This window comes from Aulonocara sp. 'chitande type north' Nkhata Bay, linkage group LG7 (genome assembly GCF_057382095.1).
Source record: "Aulonocara sp. 'chitande type north' Nkhata Bay isolate Kocher_YH1m ecotype deep benthic linkage group LG7, A_spYH_male_GT1.1, whole genome shotgun sequence".
NCBI classification, from domain to species: domain Eukaryota; kingdom Metazoa; phylum Chordata; class Actinopteri; order Cichliformes; family Cichlidae; genus Aulonocara; species Aulonocara sp. 'chitande type north' Nkhata Bay.
Window position 1 is genome coordinate 16,428,664 of NC_141350.1, and position 19,425 is coordinate 16,448,088.

At 44.2% G+C, this 19,425-nt stretch overlaps 2 protein-coding genes across 5 annotated transcripts in view; one reads left to right on the forward strand and one right to left on the reverse strand.

Annotated features, from left to right (window-relative positions):
• The window catches only part of reln (reelin), a 101,785-nt gene extending 84,069 nt beyond the window's left edge, over positions 1–17,716 (forward strand). Inside the window, exons 34-65 of one of the 4 annotated variants that reach the window (XM_086299047.1) lie at positions 288–561; positions 652–792; positions 898–1,075; positions 1,190–1,274; positions 1,366–1,548; positions 1,696–1,864; positions 1,988–2,093; positions 2,199–2,425; positions 2,562–2,785; positions 3,081–3,225; positions 3,533–3,791; positions 3,967–4,216; positions 4,305–4,473; positions 4,976–5,116; positions 5,299–5,476; positions 6,659–6,852; positions 6,966–7,216; positions 7,304–7,458; positions 7,557–7,771; positions 7,919–8,096; positions 8,202–8,377; positions 8,461–8,567; positions 8,660–8,902; positions 8,997–9,172; positions 9,262–9,335; positions 9,793–9,954; positions 10,043–10,200; positions 10,353–10,578; positions 10,741–10,938; positions 11,413–11,511; positions 14,366–14,492; positions 16,252–16,296. In XM_086299047.1, the coding sequence (XP_086155173.1) occupies positions 288–561; positions 652–792; positions 898–1,075; positions 1,190–1,274; positions 1,366–1,548; positions 1,696–1,864; positions 1,988–2,093; positions 2,199–2,425; positions 2,562–2,785; positions 3,081–3,225; positions 3,533–3,791; positions 3,967–4,216; positions 4,305–4,473; positions 4,976–5,116; positions 5,299–5,476; positions 6,659–6,852; positions 6,966–7,216; positions 7,304–7,458; positions 7,557–7,771; positions 7,919–8,096; positions 8,202–8,377; positions 8,461–8,567; positions 8,660–8,902; positions 8,997–9,172; positions 9,262–9,335; positions 9,793–9,954; positions 10,043–10,200; positions 10,353–10,578; positions 10,741–10,938; positions 11,413–11,511; positions 14,366–14,486 (5,462 nt within the window). In that variant the 3' untranslated portion in view covers positions 14,487–14,492; positions 16,252–16,296. Of the gene's footprint in view, positions 1–287; positions 562–651; positions 793–897; positions 1,076–1,189; positions 1,275–1,365; positions 1,549–1,695; positions 1,865–1,987; positions 2,094–2,198; positions 2,426–2,561; positions 2,786–3,080; positions 3,226–3,532; positions 3,792–3,966; positions 4,217–4,304; positions 4,474–4,975; positions 5,117–5,298; positions 5,477–6,658; positions 6,853–6,965; positions 7,217–7,303; positions 7,459–7,556; positions 7,772–7,918; positions 8,097–8,201; positions 8,378–8,460; positions 8,568–8,659; positions 8,903–8,996; positions 9,173–9,261; positions 9,336–9,792; positions 9,955–10,042; positions 10,201–10,352; positions 10,579–10,740; positions 10,939–11,412; positions 11,512–14,365; positions 14,493–16,251 lie in introns of all 4 variants that reach the window. The other 3 variants (XM_086299048.1, XM_086299049.1, XM_086299051.1) reach the window with 3 other exon arrangements.
• A 342-nt stretch (positions 17,717–18,058) lies between these two features.
• On the reverse strand, positions 18,059–19,425 carry LOC147324896 (protein Bouncer-like). Its single transcript, XM_086302381.1, has 2 exons — positions 19,029–19,425; positions 18,059–18,822 (listed from the first exon to the last, which is right to left on the reverse strand). The coding sequence occupies exon 2, from the start codon at positions 18,813–18,815 to the stop codon at positions 18,429–18,431; it is 387 nt and encodes a 128-aa protein (XP_086158507.1). The 5' UTR covers positions 18,816–18,822; positions 19,029–19,425; the 3' UTR covers positions 18,059–18,428.

Genomic DNA, 19,425 nt, shown 5'->3' on the forward strand with positions numbered 1-19,425 from the left:
CAACTGGGCCATTCATTACACGGCCACAGCAAGAGCAATTTGGCAACGCATCTATAAACATAAAGCTCCTGTGTGCCTGTGCGAACACATGAAACACTGATTGTCAAGCTCTTTTCTCAAAACATGACCACATTTCAACATCTACCTATTGGAATTTTTACATAAGTAATCTTTATACAATATGATAACTAAATATAATTCACAACATTTTGACATTTACAGACACTGAAAAAAATTAGTATAAGGAACTGGATACATGTAACGTTGTTCTTATACTATGCTTACAGAGAAACCCAGATATGCAGAAAGCTGGGACTTTGAGGTCACAGGCTCTTCATTCCTGCAGTTTGAGCTGAGCATGGGCTGCAGTAAGTCCACCTCCTTTTCCCACGGTGTGCGACTGGAGTACTCCACAGACTGTGGTCGCCACTGGTCTCTCATCACACCAGAGTGTGTGCCCCCAGCCATCGGCTGTGCTGGATATACTCAGAGTTCCATCTATACATCAACGCAGTACAAACACTGGAGGAGGATCACCGTCTACCTGCCTAGTGCAGCTAAGTATGTGTTTTTATGTTCTAAAACACAGTAGAGAGAATTGCTGTATTTTTATTAAGCTACTCTTCTGAGCTACAAACTCTTGGATCTCAGTTCTCCTAGAACTCGCTTCCGCTGGATTCAGACCCATTTTACCCCTGGAGCAGAAGGATGGGCTCTAGATAATGTGCTACTTGCTCCTGGCTGCCCCTGGATGTGCTCTGGACATGGTCTTTGTGACAACGGGCACTGTGTGTATGTAAAAGCTTGCTTTTCTACACAGTTCACTCATTTAAAGTCGCTCTTTTTACATAGATGTAAATCCTTCTTAACTTTCTGTTTTCTCCGGTGCTCACACAGGTGTGACAAGGGTTATGGAGGGGCGCACTGTGTGCCTTTGGCCCCACTGCCATCTGTGCTAAGAGAGGACTTTAATGAGAACTTGCAACAGGAAACCTGGCCTGAAGTTTATGGAGCCGAGAGGGGAACTCTGAGCGGAGAGCCTCTTAAGTCTGGCACTGCTCTTATTTTCAAAGGGGTAGGCATCCTAAACACCATGCAGAGAAGAGCCAGCTGAATCAAACAGATACAGCTTGAACTCTTCAGATCACTGACATTAGAACTGACCAACAACAAACTTGTTTGTTTGCAGGATGGTCTGCGAATGATTGTGTCCCGGGATCTTGACTGCACGAGTACTCTCTATATCCAGTTTTCCTTCAAATTCATCACTAAAGGTACTGCAAAACTCACTTTTATAGCTACATTTTTGTAAACAACAAAGTAAAGTCATATGAGTATAACAGTACATCCTTTTGGTCTCTCTAGGTGTGCCAGAGCGCTCACACTCAGTGCTGCTGCAGTACTCTGTGAATGGAGGAATCAGCTGGCTGCTTTTAGATGAGTTTTACTTCCCAGCTTCAACTGACACTCTCTTCCTTCACCTGCCACTGCCAGCCAGCGCTCAGACCAATGCCACTCGGTTCAGACTCTGGCAACCCTACAACAGCGGTGAGTATGAAACCAGCACTTTCATGCTTAGATGTCGCTCATCCATATTCACTTATATTACAACTATTGTTCTCACATTTGCTTTCCCACTTGGAAGGTCAAATTTCCAGATTGAGTGTTTAATCTCCACAATATTATCCCCTTTAGGCAAGAAGGAGGAGGTGTGGGTGATAGATGATCTCATCATTGATGGCAGCTCGTTCCACAACCCCCCAGTGGTGATAGACAGTTTTGAGGAAGGCCCCAATGAGTCCAACTGGCTGTTCTCTCCAGGGGGAAACACTGGTCTCTACTGCCCCTACCAGAAGACTGGCCTGTAAGAACTTGTTGACAGTGACACTGTCATTCGTGACTGTGTTTGGGTTTTTGCTTCATCTGTGCTTTCATCGATGATGAAACATGCAAAATATAATTTTACCCTTAAATGTGATTGATGCAGGGAGGAGGATGAGTCAGCTATGGTGTTTGTCTCCAGTGAGCTTGGAGAGCACTCTATTACCACCAGAGATATTGATGTAAATGAGAACACCATCATCCAGTTTGAGGTACACTGACTTCTTGATCAAAGCAACGGTCGTAAATCTTACAGTAAAAACAAATAAATCCTGGCTTGTCATCTTCACTCATGTTGTTTGTATGTGTCTCTCCAGATTAATGTGGGCTGCACAGCTGAAAGCTCCTCTGCTTACCCCGTGCGTCTTGAGTTCTCACGGGACTTTGGTGCCACGTGGCACCTCTTGGTTCCACTGTGTGCAGGCGGACCACAACCGTCCTCGCTTTGCTCCACAGAGCTTCACCCTGCCAGTATCTATTTCCCTGGCACTACTCAGGGCTGGAAAAGGGAGGTAATTCAGTTTGGCAAACTCCGCCTCTGTGGGTAAGGACTATAACGGTTTAAATACATAACAATTTGACTATACGTATACTGTTCCTTAATGAGTTTCTTGCAGCATGCAGTCTGTTTGTGTCTGTCTCTCTGCCTCATTAATCCTTAGTTTTTTTTAATTTCATAGGTCAGTGAGGTTCCGCTGGTATCAAGGTTTCTTCTCAACTGGTTCTTCTCCTCCAACATGGGCCCTAGACAACATCTACATTGGCCCACAGTGTCAGGACATGTGTAATGGTCATGGAGCCTGTGTGGGTGGTAGTCACTGTGTATGTGACCCTGGCTACTCTGGACCTGACTGCTCTGTGCCTGACACCCCCAATCCTGACTTCCTTAAAGAGGACTTTGAAGGTATATTAAATCTTATATTTAAACTTAGATTATAATTATGGATCCAAGTCATCAGAAGTCAAGTTTATACTTTTATGGCTGCTTGAAATCACCTTCTGTCTCCATGTGAAATAGCATGTGAGCATTTTTGGGGGTTATTTCATTCACTGTAGTGAAAATTTTAAACATTTTAAAGCATTATTTTTCCACTTTTTTTACTCTTGTTATGTTAATTATGTTTCATGCATTCATGTTGTTTGCAAAAAAGTTTTGTAAGTTTGTAAATTCTACACACTTTCCACTTCCTCTTCTGTAGGGGGAGCCGCTGAACACTTCAGACTCCTGAGCGGTGGAAAACCATCCAGGAAGTGTGGGATCATGTCAAGTGGGAACCACCTGTTCTTCAGTGAGGATGGCCTACGCATGTTGGTCACCAATGACATGGACCTGTCAAATGCAAGGTATACCTACATCTGGACCAAAGAATGAATGCAATAAACATTTATGTTTTTTTCCCAAATAACTGATCTAAGCCATTTTTTGATGAGTGGGTGATTCATTTTTCTAAGGACTTACATGATGAACTGGGACTGTTGTGGAGGGCCCCACCAACAGGCTGAACTCAGTTTTTCTCATTATTAATTTTATGTCCTTATAAGGTTATTGGTGCAAGCCAGCCCTCCACAACAGTCCCAGTTCAATGAATCGCCCTCTCCTGCATTCTTTGAATCTAGCTGAATCTCATACGTTGATTGTTGGGCTCTTCAGGTTTGTTCAGTTCTTCCTACGCCTCGGTTGTGGTAAAGCACCACCGGACCCCCGTTCTCAGCCGGTCCTGCTGCAGTTCTCTGTGGATGGAGGTCTGACCTGGGGACTCCTGCAGGAATTCCTCTTCAGCAACAGCAGTAATCAGGCTCGTCTGGTTGCCCTGGAGATCCCACTGCGTGCCCGCACCACGTCCACTCGCCTCCGGTGGTGGCAACCTTCTGAAAATGGACACTTTTACAGCCCGTGGGTCATTGATCAGGTACATTGATAATCATCCAAACAGCCATTCATCAAGTGTTTCAATCATTTATAATTAAATACTGGTTTGAAAAAAGATTATTATCTATCTAAACTATCTTAAACCTTTTAATTTACTTTTTATTCCTTCCTTGTTTGCATTGACCAAGCAAACATTTGCTTTTTTTAATCCATAGGTGGTGGTAGGTGGCAGTGCCAGTGGCTGGGGACCACTAGAAGATGATTTCTCCTCAATCGATGGACGTTCATGGCTCCTCCACCCAGGAGGGACCCGAATGCCTGTTTGTGGCTCAGACGGACCCGCTTTTGCTTTTATTGAGAAGTCCAACACACGCTATGCCGTCACCACTGACATCAGTCTGGGTCAAGATGCATTTATCCAGTTTGACTTTTCTGCCTCCTGCTCAGTCACAAACTCCTGCTACTGTAAGTACTATTAATAAAGCTATTATTGGTACAGTATTAAAAGAAAATAAGTGGAATAAAGAAATTAACCTCTTTGGTTTCTCTGCAGCTGTAGAGTTAGAATATTCCCTGGATCTTGGTTTGACCTGGCAGCCTGTGGTCAGAGACTGCCTGCCCACAAGCCCCGACTGCTCTTCGTACACTCTGCAGCGACTTCTGGTTTCTGATATCTATAACAAGTGGGGTCGTGTCACCCTGCCTATCCTGTCATATGCCAGGTCAGCGCAGGCCGGTTCTTTTATTCAGAAACAGGAACAAATGTATCATCATAAATCTACAACATTCTCTTGTGTTTGAGGGGGAAAAGAAGTGGCTGTACTGTAACAGTTACAGTACGATCTAATTCAGATGAGTCGCATTTGAAATAACAGGTGAAAAAGATAGTTCCAGTTTAGCATTTATATGTGCCAACTCATCACTCCCAACAGGCATAATATGCAGAGTAATTGGGGTTTGATAATCAAACATCGCCTCCATGAGTGGATGCAGTTAAAGCAGCAGGGAACAATAGAGCAGCAGCACTGACATGACAGAAGGAGAGAAGAGAAAATGTGCAGGTTAAATAGACTGCCAAATTAGGAAGTTGTTTTTGGTATATTACAGTACAGGACAGTGAGAAGCGTTACAGTATGTGTTTGGTATACCCTGAGTTGTCTGCTTGAACTAGCTTTTATTCTGTTTTAAATTATGTGTATCTCCAACTTTAATTTATGTTGTTAGGTCTCCAGCCACAAGGTTCCGATGGTACCAGCAGGCTCCCTTTGACAAGCAGCAGACCTGGGCTCTGGACAACCTCTACATCGGAGATGGCTGCCCAGATATGTGCTCTGGACATGGGCGCTGCCAACAAAGCTCCTGCGTGTAAGTGCCAGCAGCAGAAGGTGTTCTGTCTAAAAGCAGAATTGGTATATAGAATAATATTTGGGCTGCTTTTATTTACTCATAATTGTATAGAAGGTGTTTTTGTTGCGATGTTTAACTCATCGGGTTCACTATACTTTGAAGGCTAGCTTGTATTAGTATCTGCTGATCTGTGTCTGCAGATGTGACCCAGAGTGGGGTGGAGAATACTGCGATGAGCCCGTGGTCCCTCTGCCCTCCCAGCTGAAGGACAGTTTCAGTCGAGCTCCCTCGCTCAGTCACTGGCACGTACTCACTGGTGGGAAACTCAGCACTGTGTGTGGAGCTGTGGCTTCTGGAGCTGCTCTGCACTTCAGTGGGGTAAGTCTACAAAACACCTTTGTTGTTCGAGTCTCCGTTTTCCTCATTTTCTGATATAAAAACCATTACACAGTATGACCTGACACAAGCAAGGAATGCCTGTAACCCTTAGCTGTAAATCATCACCTGCAATAGCTTCTTTTTTTTTTTCTTTTTCTTTTTCTTACCTGATGACAAATTTTAAGTGGCTCCACAGGTGTTGTGGGTTCACACACATTCACCAAACAAGTGAAGGCTTCAAATCCAGGAGGAGATACAGATCCTTTGGGGATTGTGTTAGGAAACATATAATATGCAGAGCTACCCACTGTGGTGACCCCTCATGAATAAGTGAGCTGAAAGCAGCTATACTACAGGGGGCAATGCACACATGGGTGAACACAAGTAAATGTTCTCATTTGTGCAGACTTAAATTGTTAATCTTAGACAGACATGTCTCTTTCTGCACATTTTCTCTGTTTTTTCTCTGATTGTCTTTTTCTGCACTGGGTCATATTTTCATCTGAACTTTATCTGAACAGATTTTAAAGGTTAAGAAAAACAGTGCATAGTGGTGGCAAAAAAATCCAACAAAGCATCAAAAACAAAGGAGAAACAGGGAACCATCAGAATAAAAAGAAGGGATAATACAGGGACTGCAGGAGGAGATGAGATGACAACTGACAGAGACAAATAGACTAAATTGATACAGGTTGAGAAGGGTAAGAAAGGACTGGTGGACCGAGTCAGACACAAACAATGGAAAAAGGAAGAATTAGACACACAGTGGAGTAAAATAAAAATCTAAAACATGACAAAGATTGTGGCAGACTTTGCAGATGCAGTGCAGCAAACAGATGATTGAAAAACAAACCACAAAGTAACTATCTGTCAGCCTTTATGAGCAGCTGAAGTTTTCCCTAGACATTTAGAGCAGTCTTGTAAGTGAATATTTATTGGAAGGCTGATGTTAATCTGGCGACACGGCCAGAGAAAAATCATGGGAACAGCTGTTTACATCTAACATTAGGATTTATGATCGTTATTTACACCTCGTCATATTGCTTTTGTTATGTTCTGTAATTAAACAACAGATCGTGATTGATTGCATGCTGATTTTTGGATATTTATTTAAAAACATCATCCGTTTAGAAACATGATTCCAAATATCCAAATGGCTCAAATTTCTTTTTGTGTGCACAGAGCTGCAGCCGTCAGCTGGTAACAGTGGACCTGAACCTGACCAACGCCGAGTTCATCCAGTTCTATTTCATGTACGGCTGCATGGTCCCGCCGAGTAACCGCAACCAGGGCGTCCTGTTGGAGTACAGTTTGAATGGTGGCATCAACTGGCATCTGCTGACGGAAATCTTTTATGATCTGTACACCAAACCTGGGTATGTGTTGTTTTTTGGTTTTTTTTTACCTGCCCCCCATGGACATACCTGCTTGCACACAGCTGGAGAGAACCGGGATAGGTGTGAATGTCTTTATCTTATCATCTGTTCAGGTTTGTGAATGTGCTGCTGCCCCCTGCTGCCCGTCAGGAAGGAGTACGTGTGCGCTGGTGGCAGCCTCAGCATGACGGAGCAGACCACAGCGATTGGGCTCTAGATAACGTCCTCATCGCTGGCTCTGACCCGCGGGCACAGATCTCTGATACATTTGGAGGGGTGGCCTTGCCTAACCATGAGAGGGCTCCTGCTGATGGGACTTTAGGAAGGATAGGTCAGCTGAGCGAGCAGGAAGAAACGCCAATAGGTATTGTTCAATCAATCACTGCGTTTTTAATTTTTTTCTTCTCAGAAGCAACTTATGTTTTCTTCTCTTAACGTTCTTTGTTTTCAGTGAGCGATCACTGGTTGTTCTCAGAGGACTGCTCGGTGCAGCGCTTCTGTGGCTCTCCTGACGGGGTCATGGTGTGCGGAAATGCCGACGGTAGAGAGGTGTATGCTGTCACTCATGATATTGTTCCAGATAAGGGCTGGGTAATGCAGTTCAAGGTAACCACTGATTCTAAAGTAACCTTTCAAAACATTTATTTGTTTTTTGCTCTACACCTTTTGAATCACTGTTTGTTAATGTCTGTGTTTTCATTCAGATCGCTGTTGGCTGCAGTTTGCCAGAGCGTCACGCAGATCGGCAAGTTCACATTCAGTATTCAGTAGATTTTGGAGTGACCTGGAAGTACCTGGTCCCTCAGTGCCTGCCTGCTGACCCCCGCTGTGGTGGTCAGGTCTCCCAGCCGTCAGTCTTCTTCCCCACTAATGGCTGGAAGAGGGTAGTCTATCCTCTGCCTGAAAGTCTGGCTGACACGTAAGTCATTTCACGTCAACAATGCCACCGGAGCTGCTTCATGTTTAACTGCAGCACCATCACATACAGTTATGAATAAGTTACATTACTGTTGCCGAAAAATTGTATGCATGTTACTCAACGAGTCTATCTTGTCTTTTTCTTAAGTGCGGTGCGGTTCCGCTTTTACCAGCAGCACTCAGACATTCAGTGGGGTGTGGAGAACTTTTACATCGGGCCAGCGTGTGACGGTCACTGCGGGGGGCACGGAGACTGTCTGGATCAGCGCTGTCTCTGTGATCCAGGATTCACTGGACCAAACTGCTACGCTAGCACTGCTCTTAAGGTAGCTTTAATACATGTTTTTTTCCTCCCGGGAAACACAGAACTAGAAAAAAAGAAGCAGGTCGTGATTTAAATACACGTGCATTTGTGTGTGTTTACCCTGTAGGCTACTCTAAAGGAGCGTTTTGACTGGGAAGGGGCAACAGGTCCTCAGTGGCAAGTGCTGGAGGGTGGTAAGCCCTGTACGGACTGTGGTGTGTTGGTAGAGGGGACAGCCCTGTATTTCGGTGGGGCTGATGCCAGACAGGCTGTCACTGTTGATCTGGATCTACGGGGAGCCAAGTCAGTATTTAACTTCTTTCTATGACAGCTTTAAGTTACAAGAAGAGCAGTTTTATTTTTAAATCCGTGTTTATTTTTTGCAGGTTTGTGGAATACTGGGCGAGGATTGGAAGTGAAGATAACATGACCATGTGCCACCGTCCAACTTGTCGTAAAGAGGGAGTGCTGCTGGATTACTCTACTGATGGAGGTGGAGTCACTGTGTGTTTTTTCCTTTTTTTGTTCCTCTTTTATCTGTTTTTGGTCTTTAAATGTCTCATTCTGCCTTTAATTCTTCTTCAGGTGTGTCCTGGACGCTGCTGCACGAGATGGACTATCTGAAGTATGTGTCGGTGAGAAGAGACTACATTGTGCTGCCCGAAGGAGCCCTAACTAATGCTACTCGCCTGCGCTGGTGGCAGCCTTTTACCATTTCCTCTGGCCTCGCCACCCCGAGCCTGGAAAGAGCTCAGTGGGCCATAGACAACATATTAGTGGGAGGGTCGGACATCAACCCATCCACCCTGCTTGACACTTTTGATGACGGTGAGTTTGTATGATTTTACGCGATTAGGTGCTAATATGGCATGACCAATGAGTAAATATGATGGAAACCACCTGTTTCTTTGCCCTTCGCTAGAGGGTGTTTCCCACGAGGAAAGCTGGAGCTTTTACCCTAATGCCGTTCGTACGGCAGGCTTCTGTGGAAATCCCTCTTTTCACCTGTACTGGCCCAACAAGAACCAAGATAAGACACACAACATCCTGGCCACTCGAGAGCTCATTGTGCAGCCTGGATATATCTTACAGTTCAAGGTACAGAACTGAAAGAATACTGTAATGTCAGTCTTTTATCTTACGTCTTTTAAGTCTTAGTTGGTGTCTTATACCTCTTGCTGTTGTAGATTGTTGTTGGTTGTGAGGCAGACACCTGTGAAGACCATCATTCTGTCCTGTTGCAGTACAGGAAGGATGCAAGGTAAGAATATCACAGCCTGATGCTAGTAATTAAATGTGTCCCATTTCCTGGTAGCTCTGGTATCTAGTAGGGTTGGGACTCCGCAGACACCCCACCATACAATATTATCATAATACTTCACTCACAATATAATTTTATTCTGATTTCTATCATTTTGCTATCTGCCGAGTTAGCAAAATGATAGGGTTGCTTCTTTTTTTCCCTTTGCTGCTTGTTTTGATACGATCAGACAGAAATCGGATGAGTTCAGTCCCCATCGAGTTGTGCTCGTTGACAAAAACTCATTCAAACTGACGTCAACATGTCTGCATTCATAAATTAGACACCAATTATTTGTAGACCTTGGACCATCTCTCTGAGAGTGACTGCAGTTTGCAAAATATTGCAACACCATGCTGTATGAATTTATTCCCCTCACCCCTATTATCTACTGTATATTGACTGTTTCCCTTCTTAGGTCTGACTCATGGCAGCTGGTGCAGTCAGAGTGCCTCCCTTCATCAGTTAACAATGTGGGCTGTTCCCCTTTCCAATTCCACGAATCCACAATCTATAGTCCAGTCAACAGCTCAACGTGGACCAGGGTCACTGTCCAGCTACCAGATCATGTCTCCTCAGGGTACACACTCTTTTTTAAAGTGATACATATCAACAGCTCTTTACGTTGCAGTAGTAAGAGGCTTTTGTGATTCATCATATATTTCCAGGGCTACCCAGTTCCGCTGGATTCAAAAGGATGGAACAGGAGAGCGGCAGAGCTGGGCAGTGGACCATGTTTACATCGGCGAGGCCTGCCCGGGGCTCTGCAGTGGCCACGGCTACTGTACTAGTGGAGTAGTCTGCATTTGTGATGAGGGGCACCATGGTATGTTCAGTATATTAGAGACACACGGCTTTTTTTTTTGTAATCAGTTGAATTGTTAAGCAGAAAAAGGCTCCGTGTGTAATATGATGTAGAAAAAGGTCAAAATGACTAAATATTTGTCTCTTCCCCTCTGCTTCCGCTCACTCCAACAGGTGACGATTGCTCCCTCTCCAGCAGTGACTTGCCCAGCTCCATCAAGGACAACTTTGAATCAGGCAGCGTGTCTCAGGAGAGCTGGCAGCTGATCCAGGGTGGTGGAGTGGGCAGTGGATGTGGGCAGCTGTCACCGCACGCCCACGGAGACTCACTCTACTTTAATGGCTGTAAGATGAGGCAGGCAGTTACTAAACCGCTGGACCTCACTAGAGCTAGGTACAGGTACTACCAAAACATAAATAAACTCACTACATACAGATACAGGCCAATTTGCTTCAGTCAGAAGCACAAAAGATTGTTTTTCCACAGAATACTCTGTTCTGTCAATCTTGGAAATGTCTTTTTTCTAATCTTTTTTTATTCCTTTCTTCTCTTCCTTTACAGTAAGATCATGTTTGTGCTGCAGATCGGCAGCGTGGCACAGACGGAAAGCTGTAACATAGCTTTAGATCAAGCTGACACAGTTGACCGAGCCGTGCTGCTACAATACAGCATCAATAATGGAGTCAGCTGGCATGTAATCGCCCAGCACCAGCCCAAAGACTTCATAAAGGCTCAGAGAGTTTCCTACAACATTCCTCTGTAAGTGATGCACACAAATCCAGAAACACATTGTTATATGCTCAGTTTAAATGGAGCTATCCTTCATTAATGCCTGATTTTTATAGGATTTTTTGTATTTGGCCTTTTAAATGTTTAACTAATACCGTGTGCTTTTTATTTCATCATTAATAAAGTGTAATGATTTTCTTAGTTTTAATAACCCTCCGCAGCAGCTAGTAAGTCATACAACATTCATGTTGAGTAATTCTTAATAACTACTATGCTCTAAAAAGTAAACGTTTCTGAGAAGTGGCTTTTAAATCATCTGGGAATTTTTAACTCTATTTATAACAAATGAATAGTTGAAAAAACTCTGTAAGGTAGTAAGTACAGTGTGTTTAATAAACAGTTACCTGCCTGATAAATGCCATTAGGCTGGTGTAACACTGATATAAACCCTGACAAACATGTTGCCCCTCACTGACACTTCAATCATTTCCATGATCTCTCCAGCGAGGCGAGGGTTAAAGGGGTGATGCTGCGATGGTGGCAGCCAAGACACGATGGTGCAGGACACGACCAGTGGGCGTTGGACCATGTGGAAGTAGTTCTGTGAGTACCCAATTCCCAGCTGGCATCTGGCTCTTTCCTACCCCCACCCAAACTGGCCCCCCACAGAGCCCTGATCTGCCCCCGACGCTACCTTTGACTCAGACTCAACTGTACAAATGGTTCCCTCTGCACTCCACCCTCGCACAGTGATCGAGTTAGCACACAGGTGTGCACTGATTGCCACCCACAACTAAACTCATGACAAATCACTTTCTTTTATATGCTAATCGCAGCTTCTGGTGTCAGGCAATCAGGGCAAAAAACTTACTGCAGCATGCTTTGCGGTGATGGGTAATGTCTGTGGATGGCTGTTCTGTGTTCAGCAGATCAACGCCTGCTGTTAAGTCATCATATTTTCAGTGTTTTGTAGAATCCATGCATCTTCCACGCAAACAGGTTATCAATAATTTTTTTTTCCCACTGAGTTGTCAAGAAGCAGTTACAACACATACACCGTGTGTCATTTATTTTTTCACTAAATCTCTTATTAAATGGAAATCACATGTTTACATATCCACCCTTGATTTACCGTTACTATCGCCATTTTGCAGTTAAGTTATCTGTCCCTTGTTGCATCACTGTTGAGATGCTCTGTGAGGTCCTAAACACAGACTGTATATAAATGATGGATGTAGCCTACTGATCTGAGCCTACTGATCATTTTTTTTGTAATTCCCATCAGGAATTACTCTTTGTAATGGGTTTGTGGTCATGCATCTACATATTTGTGTGTGTATCTGGGTTTCCAAGATGCATCCTTGCTGTCACCGCAGGAACATAGGAGAGGTAGGATAGAATTTCACTTAGACAACACGAATGTATGGATACATCCTGCCTTATATGATGGCGGTGCTGTCATGGTGTGGGAGATATTTTCTTGGCATTTTGTGCCTCCTGGTATCAATTAAGCATTATTTAAATTCCACAGCCTACCTGAGTATTTGGCTGATCACGACCATCCCTTTATGACCAGAGTGGACCACCTTCTAATCGCTGCTTCCACCAGTATAGCATGCTATGTCACAGAGCTCACATCATCTCAAACTGTACTTACATGGCCTCCACAGTCACCACATGGAATGGAAGATTTGCATCATGGATATGCAGCTGGTAAATGTGCAGCAAATGTGTGATGTTGTCATGTCAGTATAGACCCATTGTTAAATCTATGCTATGTAGAATTAAGGCAGTTCTGAAGTCCAAAGAGGATCCAACCCAGTACTAGCTAGGTTGCCAGTGAGTTCACCAGTACAGCTGCTCTCTGTGTTTGTGCTTTTATCACTAGTCTTCTTTAATATATGATGCTTGTTTGTAAATTATGGGCTGACCTAAGGGACACTAGAAAATACGATGGGGTTTGCATCATTGCATGGCTAGCTTGAAGTTGGCAAGCCGCTACCTTGCGGGCTAGGAACACAATGCTCAGCTCAAGGCTTTAAAATGAGCAGGACTCTGCAAACTACTTTCAGTGCAGCTACATCCGTCTTTAACACGGTCTGTGGTTCTGAGATGATTCTTGTTGTGAATGGCACTCTATAAAAAAATGCAACTGAAATAATTCACATGTGGTACAGATGGAGAACAGGATCATTCTTGTCTTCCATGTAAAACAAAGGAAAGTGTGATGGCCACTTCACATCTATTAAAAAGTGTCTTTTTGTTCCACTGTGAAATCACAGTCTGACCAGTCTTCTTTGTTTTTAGGTGTCACATCCATTTCATCTAAAAACGACATTACTGTATTTCTTTCTTTTAGGTAATGTGCTGTTCTTAAATTTGATTTCACTGAACTTGTGGATACTGAACCTTTTCACTGATTGTTTTTCTCTGTCTTTCATTCCCATTTTCTACATGTGTGTTACATTGTAGCTCATAACCTGGATGAGTCTGTTTTATCAAAGCGGAAGTCGATTCCAGCGTTTAAATCTAATGACAGGCTTTTTTTTTTTTATGGAGAAGTGGAGATTCTGCAGGGCACTGAAGATATCATGAACATGGTCTATAGCACATTGTTAAGCATGTTCAATACATTCTCTGCATGTTGTTCTGGGAAATTGCTTAAATTCCCTCACATGCAGGTGCTGATTGGTCATTCAGATGTGTAACCAAAGCATTTCAGATGGTACATACAACAGCCATGTGGTTTCTAGATTATGCAAAGTTGCACACAAACGCAAATAATGACTCATACAGACACACACATTTATGCCTAACCTGAGCTGTCCCTGGTCTACATGGCCGCGACCTGTCCCACTCCCTCCTTTGCACTCGCTTGGTTTCAACAGTGTCTGCTGAAAGGAGTGACCGCGATCCTCACATTTTGCTCTGTTGTTTATTTCTCTCTGTTCACCACTCCTTCGCACATTCTCCTCTCAATCCTCCTGCTCAATCTTTTTCTTTTGCTTCACACGCTTTTCCTCCCTGCCTCCTTGCTCCCCTCACGTCACCGATGCCTTCGATCATGCGGTCATGCTCGCTCCTTTTGCTTGTGCCACATTTATATTCCTACCGTACTTCCGCATCTTCCTCCTCCTCTTTTCCTTTCTTCCCGTATTTCCCCTTTCTTTCCCTGTTTATCTTACATTTTTGGCATACAATGGATGGATTACTGCTGTGTATCTTGCTCTCTTTCTTTACCTCTGCCTTTGGTTATATCTCCATCTTACATCTTTCTACTGTTTCCTCGCTTGTTCTGCCTACTCTTTTGTTCTCCATTTTCTTTCATGTTTTTTGTTTCCTTCCTCACTCTCTCTGTCTTTCCCACACTTTCTTGTTTCTTCCTTGAACCTCTGACTATCTTTCTGCCTTCCTCTCTTCCTCCCTTCTCCCCACTTTGGGCCCCTCGCCTCCCCAGGCTGGGGCTCATACCCTCCCAGACCTTTCTACGAGACAGCAGTCCCTTCCTACTGCCTCTCCCCTCTCGCGCTCTAACCTCTGCTCTCTTCTGTATTCTGCTCCCTCTGGCATGGCTGTAGTGTCAGGTAAGTTCTCCGCCTCTTCCTGAATGCAGCCCCCTCCCTCATCCTCCTCCCAGCTCCTTTTGTTCTCCCTATTACACCGCAGACACCCTTGATTTCACATACACACCGCAGCCCTCGCCATCACCACCATGGTCATCTCCATGCCTTCTCCAACACGTAAGCCCCTACAGGCAGGTCAAAGGGCAGGTCAGCTGCTCACAGTGTTCAGCTGGAGGCTGACTGATAAAATGATCCAACACACAGTTTTTAAAAGACAGCTCTTAACACAGGAAGTACACCAATATCCATGAAAATTCAGTGGATGGATGGATAAACAAATCCTGAACAGTGCTGGTAAATTTTCTGCTGACATGCATTTTTTATTTTTTTATAAATGGTTCGACACAAGGTCACAAAGGTTCCAAATAAAGCGGCTATGATTTGAATATGCAATCACTGCGGCATTTAAATGTAACAATTTACATGCACAGATGTCAATGGTAGTGTGTTTGTGTGTATATGTGTGATGTAATCCATCACTATACTTGTATCTGTCTGTTTTGTTCTTGCTGCCACCTCAACTACAGGCTGCTGTAGTGTTTTTTGACACGGCTGCTGATTCACAAGCAGACCTGAAAAAGATTACTGTTTGCTGTAGTTTATTTATTATCACACAAGCCTCAGCAGTGAATGACGATGTATCTTTTCTTCCATTCATTCACATCAGCATCAGTCGCAGTGCAGGGCATCTCACATCCTTATCCTCAAATGAACTCACAGTTGACCAGAGTTTCATTAGACTCCTCCGTCCTTGCATGGCTTTAACGGATCGACTGTCGCGATAGCCCTCCATCCTTTTTTTTTTCACTCATGGTTTTCTGTCCGTCTGTCCGAGGACGACGACATGTAACTCTGAGCCAGGAGCTTCCTCCTCACTTCTTTCTGGTTTCTGACCACAAGTCAGGAACACACCAGCATGCACACGTGCTCTCAAACACACACATCGCTACCATTCGCCTGTACAGCATCAACCATCACACCCACTGGCACCATCTACCTACCTCGCCCTATCCTTCCTGCCCCCCTCCCTTCCCCCCTGCTTCGCAGAGGCCCCCCCTGCCTGCCCTGGCTGCACTCCTGGCTCACTGGCACCGCCCTGCTGGATGGAAGAGGCAATGAACAGGCTAAGCAAGAATGATCTACTGCAGCTTTTCTCTGTTACTTAGATTTAAAACCACCCGTTCCCACTCACCACCCTGCACTTTATGGCTTTTTTTACATTATTTTTTAAAATTCTTATTATTTTGTTTCCTCTGACCTCAAACACTCAGTGTCAGAGTTTCTCCCTAGTATGTTTTAGTGTGTCTGTAGACTCCTGTGTCTTCTGTCTTGTCGTGTTACATTTGGTCTAGTCGATGGATACATGTAGCTAATTGTAGTGCCATATTCACCATCTAGCTGCCTCTCATTTGTGCAGAGTGTAATGAAATCGAGTAGCGCCACCCATTCTCTGAGCTGTGGGATCCATGCAAGCGTTGAGTGTTTGAGGTTGTGGTTGAAACGTGACTTAAAAAAAAAATAGCCAGCATGACTCCGGATGTGAGAGAGTGCGGAAGCTGCATTCGGCCATTTGTGCGTGTGAGTGCATGGTTTCAAGTGCGTGCATGGGAATGTGTGATTTTTGCAGCAGCTCTTTACTCTGTCGCTAACGTTCACACCCCCTCCTCTTTCCCTCCCTCTGTGTTTTTTTTTTTTTTTTACTGTCTTTGTATCCCTGCAGCACACGTAAACAGAACTACATGATGAACTTTGCCAGACAGACCGGCATGCGTCACTACTACAGCCGCAAGAGGCGGGCACTGCAGCGCCGTGCTTGAACCCAGCGAGTAGGGATTTCATCCTCTGACGTGCCAACCACACATCGACCTGCCACACACCATCCTTATTCTCATCCTGTTGAGACCCATCCAGTGGATTCCAGTCAGCCTTAGAGTTCCCTCGCCCATCTTTACCGACCCCTCTGCCACAAACACGGAACATCCAATCAGTTTACGCTCCAGCCAATCAAGGCCTTCCCAAACCCATGGGTCGGCTGGATTGAAACTCAGAAGGAAGGAGTGAAGAGGCTGTTTTGTTTACTTGTTCCCATGGGATGGTCGGAATTTCTAGTTGTTTTGTAATTGTTGCTGTGGTTCCTCCGATTCCCATTCCCACCTGCTCTACCCTTCCCTCTGGGTCCCAGCCCCCTCCCTCTACCCCTTCTTCACCTTCTCCCTTCTTTTCCTGCCACACTGTGAAATTGAGAGATAATATATCACTGCTGAACTGACCAGCCGATTGGAGAGCAGCCTCCCAGTTCCACTGAGCCACCGGGTGGGAGGACCGCTCCACCGCTGCCAACAAGTACACCCGGAAAGAACGACTGCAATGATGATGCTGACCATTAGGAGGAGTGATGGTGATCAAGCCCTAAGAAGAAAAGAAAAAAAAGAAAAAAGGAAAAGAAAAAGGAAAAAAAAAAGTACTGTGTTCTTGCTGTTCTGTGTGTCTGTGGGTTCTTTTTTGTGATGAGTTGACTGTGGTGTTCTGTTCATTTGTTCGTTCGTTTTATACTAATTCATATGCTTTTAAGGGGGCGGGGTGGGGAGGGTCGGTTTGTGCTGGGTTCTGTTTCCTTTTCCTCGTTTATCCACATCGGGGCGGGGCGAGAAAAGCCCCGGCTCCACACGAAGAAGAAGCAAAAGAACGATTTGCAGACGACGGAAAGGAGAAAATATGGAGAGAGAAAAAAGAAAAATAAAGACTGAACAGCAATTGTTTTTGTTTTTTTTAATCATTTTTTTATATATGTTGGTTCCCGAAAAATACAGATATTTATGGTAAATGGTTCTTCACGTGACCTATTTAAGATGCACTGTGCGTGAAATCTGTATGTTTTTTCTAGTGTTAAGTTATTAGGCAGTCGAGTCAGGCTCTCGGACTGCATCATCTCCCCTCTCCCTTCACTTCCCTCTTCTCTTGTGCTGTTTCCCCCCCACCCCATCCTCTCTCTGCTGATTTCTGATACCTGGAGGTGAGGCTCTATTAGTGTTGTTTTTTGAAGTCTGTGTAATATGGACCCTCTGCCCTCAGTGTAACTTCAGTATAGCAATCTCCTGTATATATATGTATATCCACTATGGGGAGACCCAGCAGCCTTATAAAGGGAAATAAAGAACTGTCCAAACCTCATACTGTACACATTGCTTCAGCTGCTCTCTTTCATTCCTGCAAAATAAGCCTGGACTTTATTTGCTTTAGACTTTCTCTCCTTTGCCCATTTGTGTCTCTCACTCTCAGATCCCAACAAAGATTTAAAGCCATGTATGGCTGAATCTAAATTATCTATTGTGTACATATCAGTAGTAAAGAAAGATGCAAGCCAGTGAGCGGCTCCTAAATGTTTACTTAATTCAGTGATAGAACTCAATGGGATAAAGAAATCCCTGGAAACTGACACGTGAGAGCAGGAAGCAGTTAATTGTTTTGATTTTCTGTAAAATTATGACAATAAGAAAAATACAGAACATAACCATCCTTGCCCCATATCTGTGTGACTTTGTATGTGACAGAAGAGTGTGGGAAACATTCAAAAGGAATCAAATTTGATAATTTATTCAACTATTTATTTATTCAGAGACCTATAAAAACAAAGCACCTGTTTAAAGAAAATAAGCCATTGATCCAACCATTGTAGTGGGCTGGAACCTGGCTGATGATGATGGGCAAGAGGTGGTGTATGTCTTGGATATGTAGCCAAATTTAATAAGACATTTATGATAAAAATCTCTCTTTCACCAGAGTGCACACCTCAGTGTCTTCAGACTGGGTGTTCACCACATCACTGCAGACCTTCAGCCTTACTCCAGGCTCGGGCTGCAGCAAGTCCTCTGAGCATGTTCATCAAAATGTCTGTATTCACAAACCATCACCGACCATCACCCACACTGTTACAAGTGCTAAAGTGAGACAGAGGGGTTCCAGTGCGATGTTCAGGCACGAGTTACAGTGCGGCTGATCACAGCAGCTGTAGCTCACGGTGTAGGTTGTCCCCTTGAAGTGGACTTTTTGCTTCTGGCTGCAGTCTTTTTTTGCCATGCAACCCCTGGCTGACAGGACGCTGTGGTTGCCGTAGCGGCCATCTGCCATAAAGCACACCTTACTGGGAGGGCACTCTGTCACAACAAATTCGGGTGTCTTGTCTTTCTCCAGCATGGGGCTGTAGAAGCAAAGCAAGTTGTCACAGAGCACAGAGGGAAGGAGGAAGTGAAGCCACAAACCAGTGATATGCAGGAGCTTCAACATGCTCAGGCTGCAAAGAAAAGAGAAGCATCTGTTAAACTTTGGGTAAAACACATACTTAGTGCCACAGTGGTTTAGTTTTTGCAATCTACACCGAAAGGCCACTGGTAAAAAGAGATTTTAAATAGTTATTTCACTAAATCAATAAATCAACTGCATTTTTCTGTCTGGGTTGCAAAGCCATTCAAAAATTAGATTTATTTTATGCAAACCAACCAGTTAGTGGAAGTCTCTCAGCTGCAGAAATGTCTCCTTCCCCTAAATATAACTGGACTAAACGACACTTGTCTCCAGAGTGACTCTGGTCAACACAGTGAACTTTCTCCAGGCACTCTAGCTTCCTCACACAGCTCAAGGACAAGCTCATTAGGTTAACAGGTGACTGCAAATTGGCTGCAGGTGTGTGAATGTGAGAATGTGTGGTTATCCGTCTCTCTGTGTTAACCCTGCAACAGACTGGTGGCCTGTTCAGGGTGTACACCCCCCACCCGCCTGGGATGAGCTCCAGCACCACCTGCAGTAAATAAGTGGACTGATGAAAAACTGATACTCTGATACTCAAAGTGCTAAAAAAAAAAAACAAACCCAAAAAAACCAACCGAAAAACATATTG

Coding starts and splice junctions, on each gene's coding strand:
- LOC147324896 (XM_086302381.1), bottom strand. CDS start 18,815: ATGTTGAAGCTCCTGCATATCACTGGTTTGTGGCTTCACTTCCTCCTT.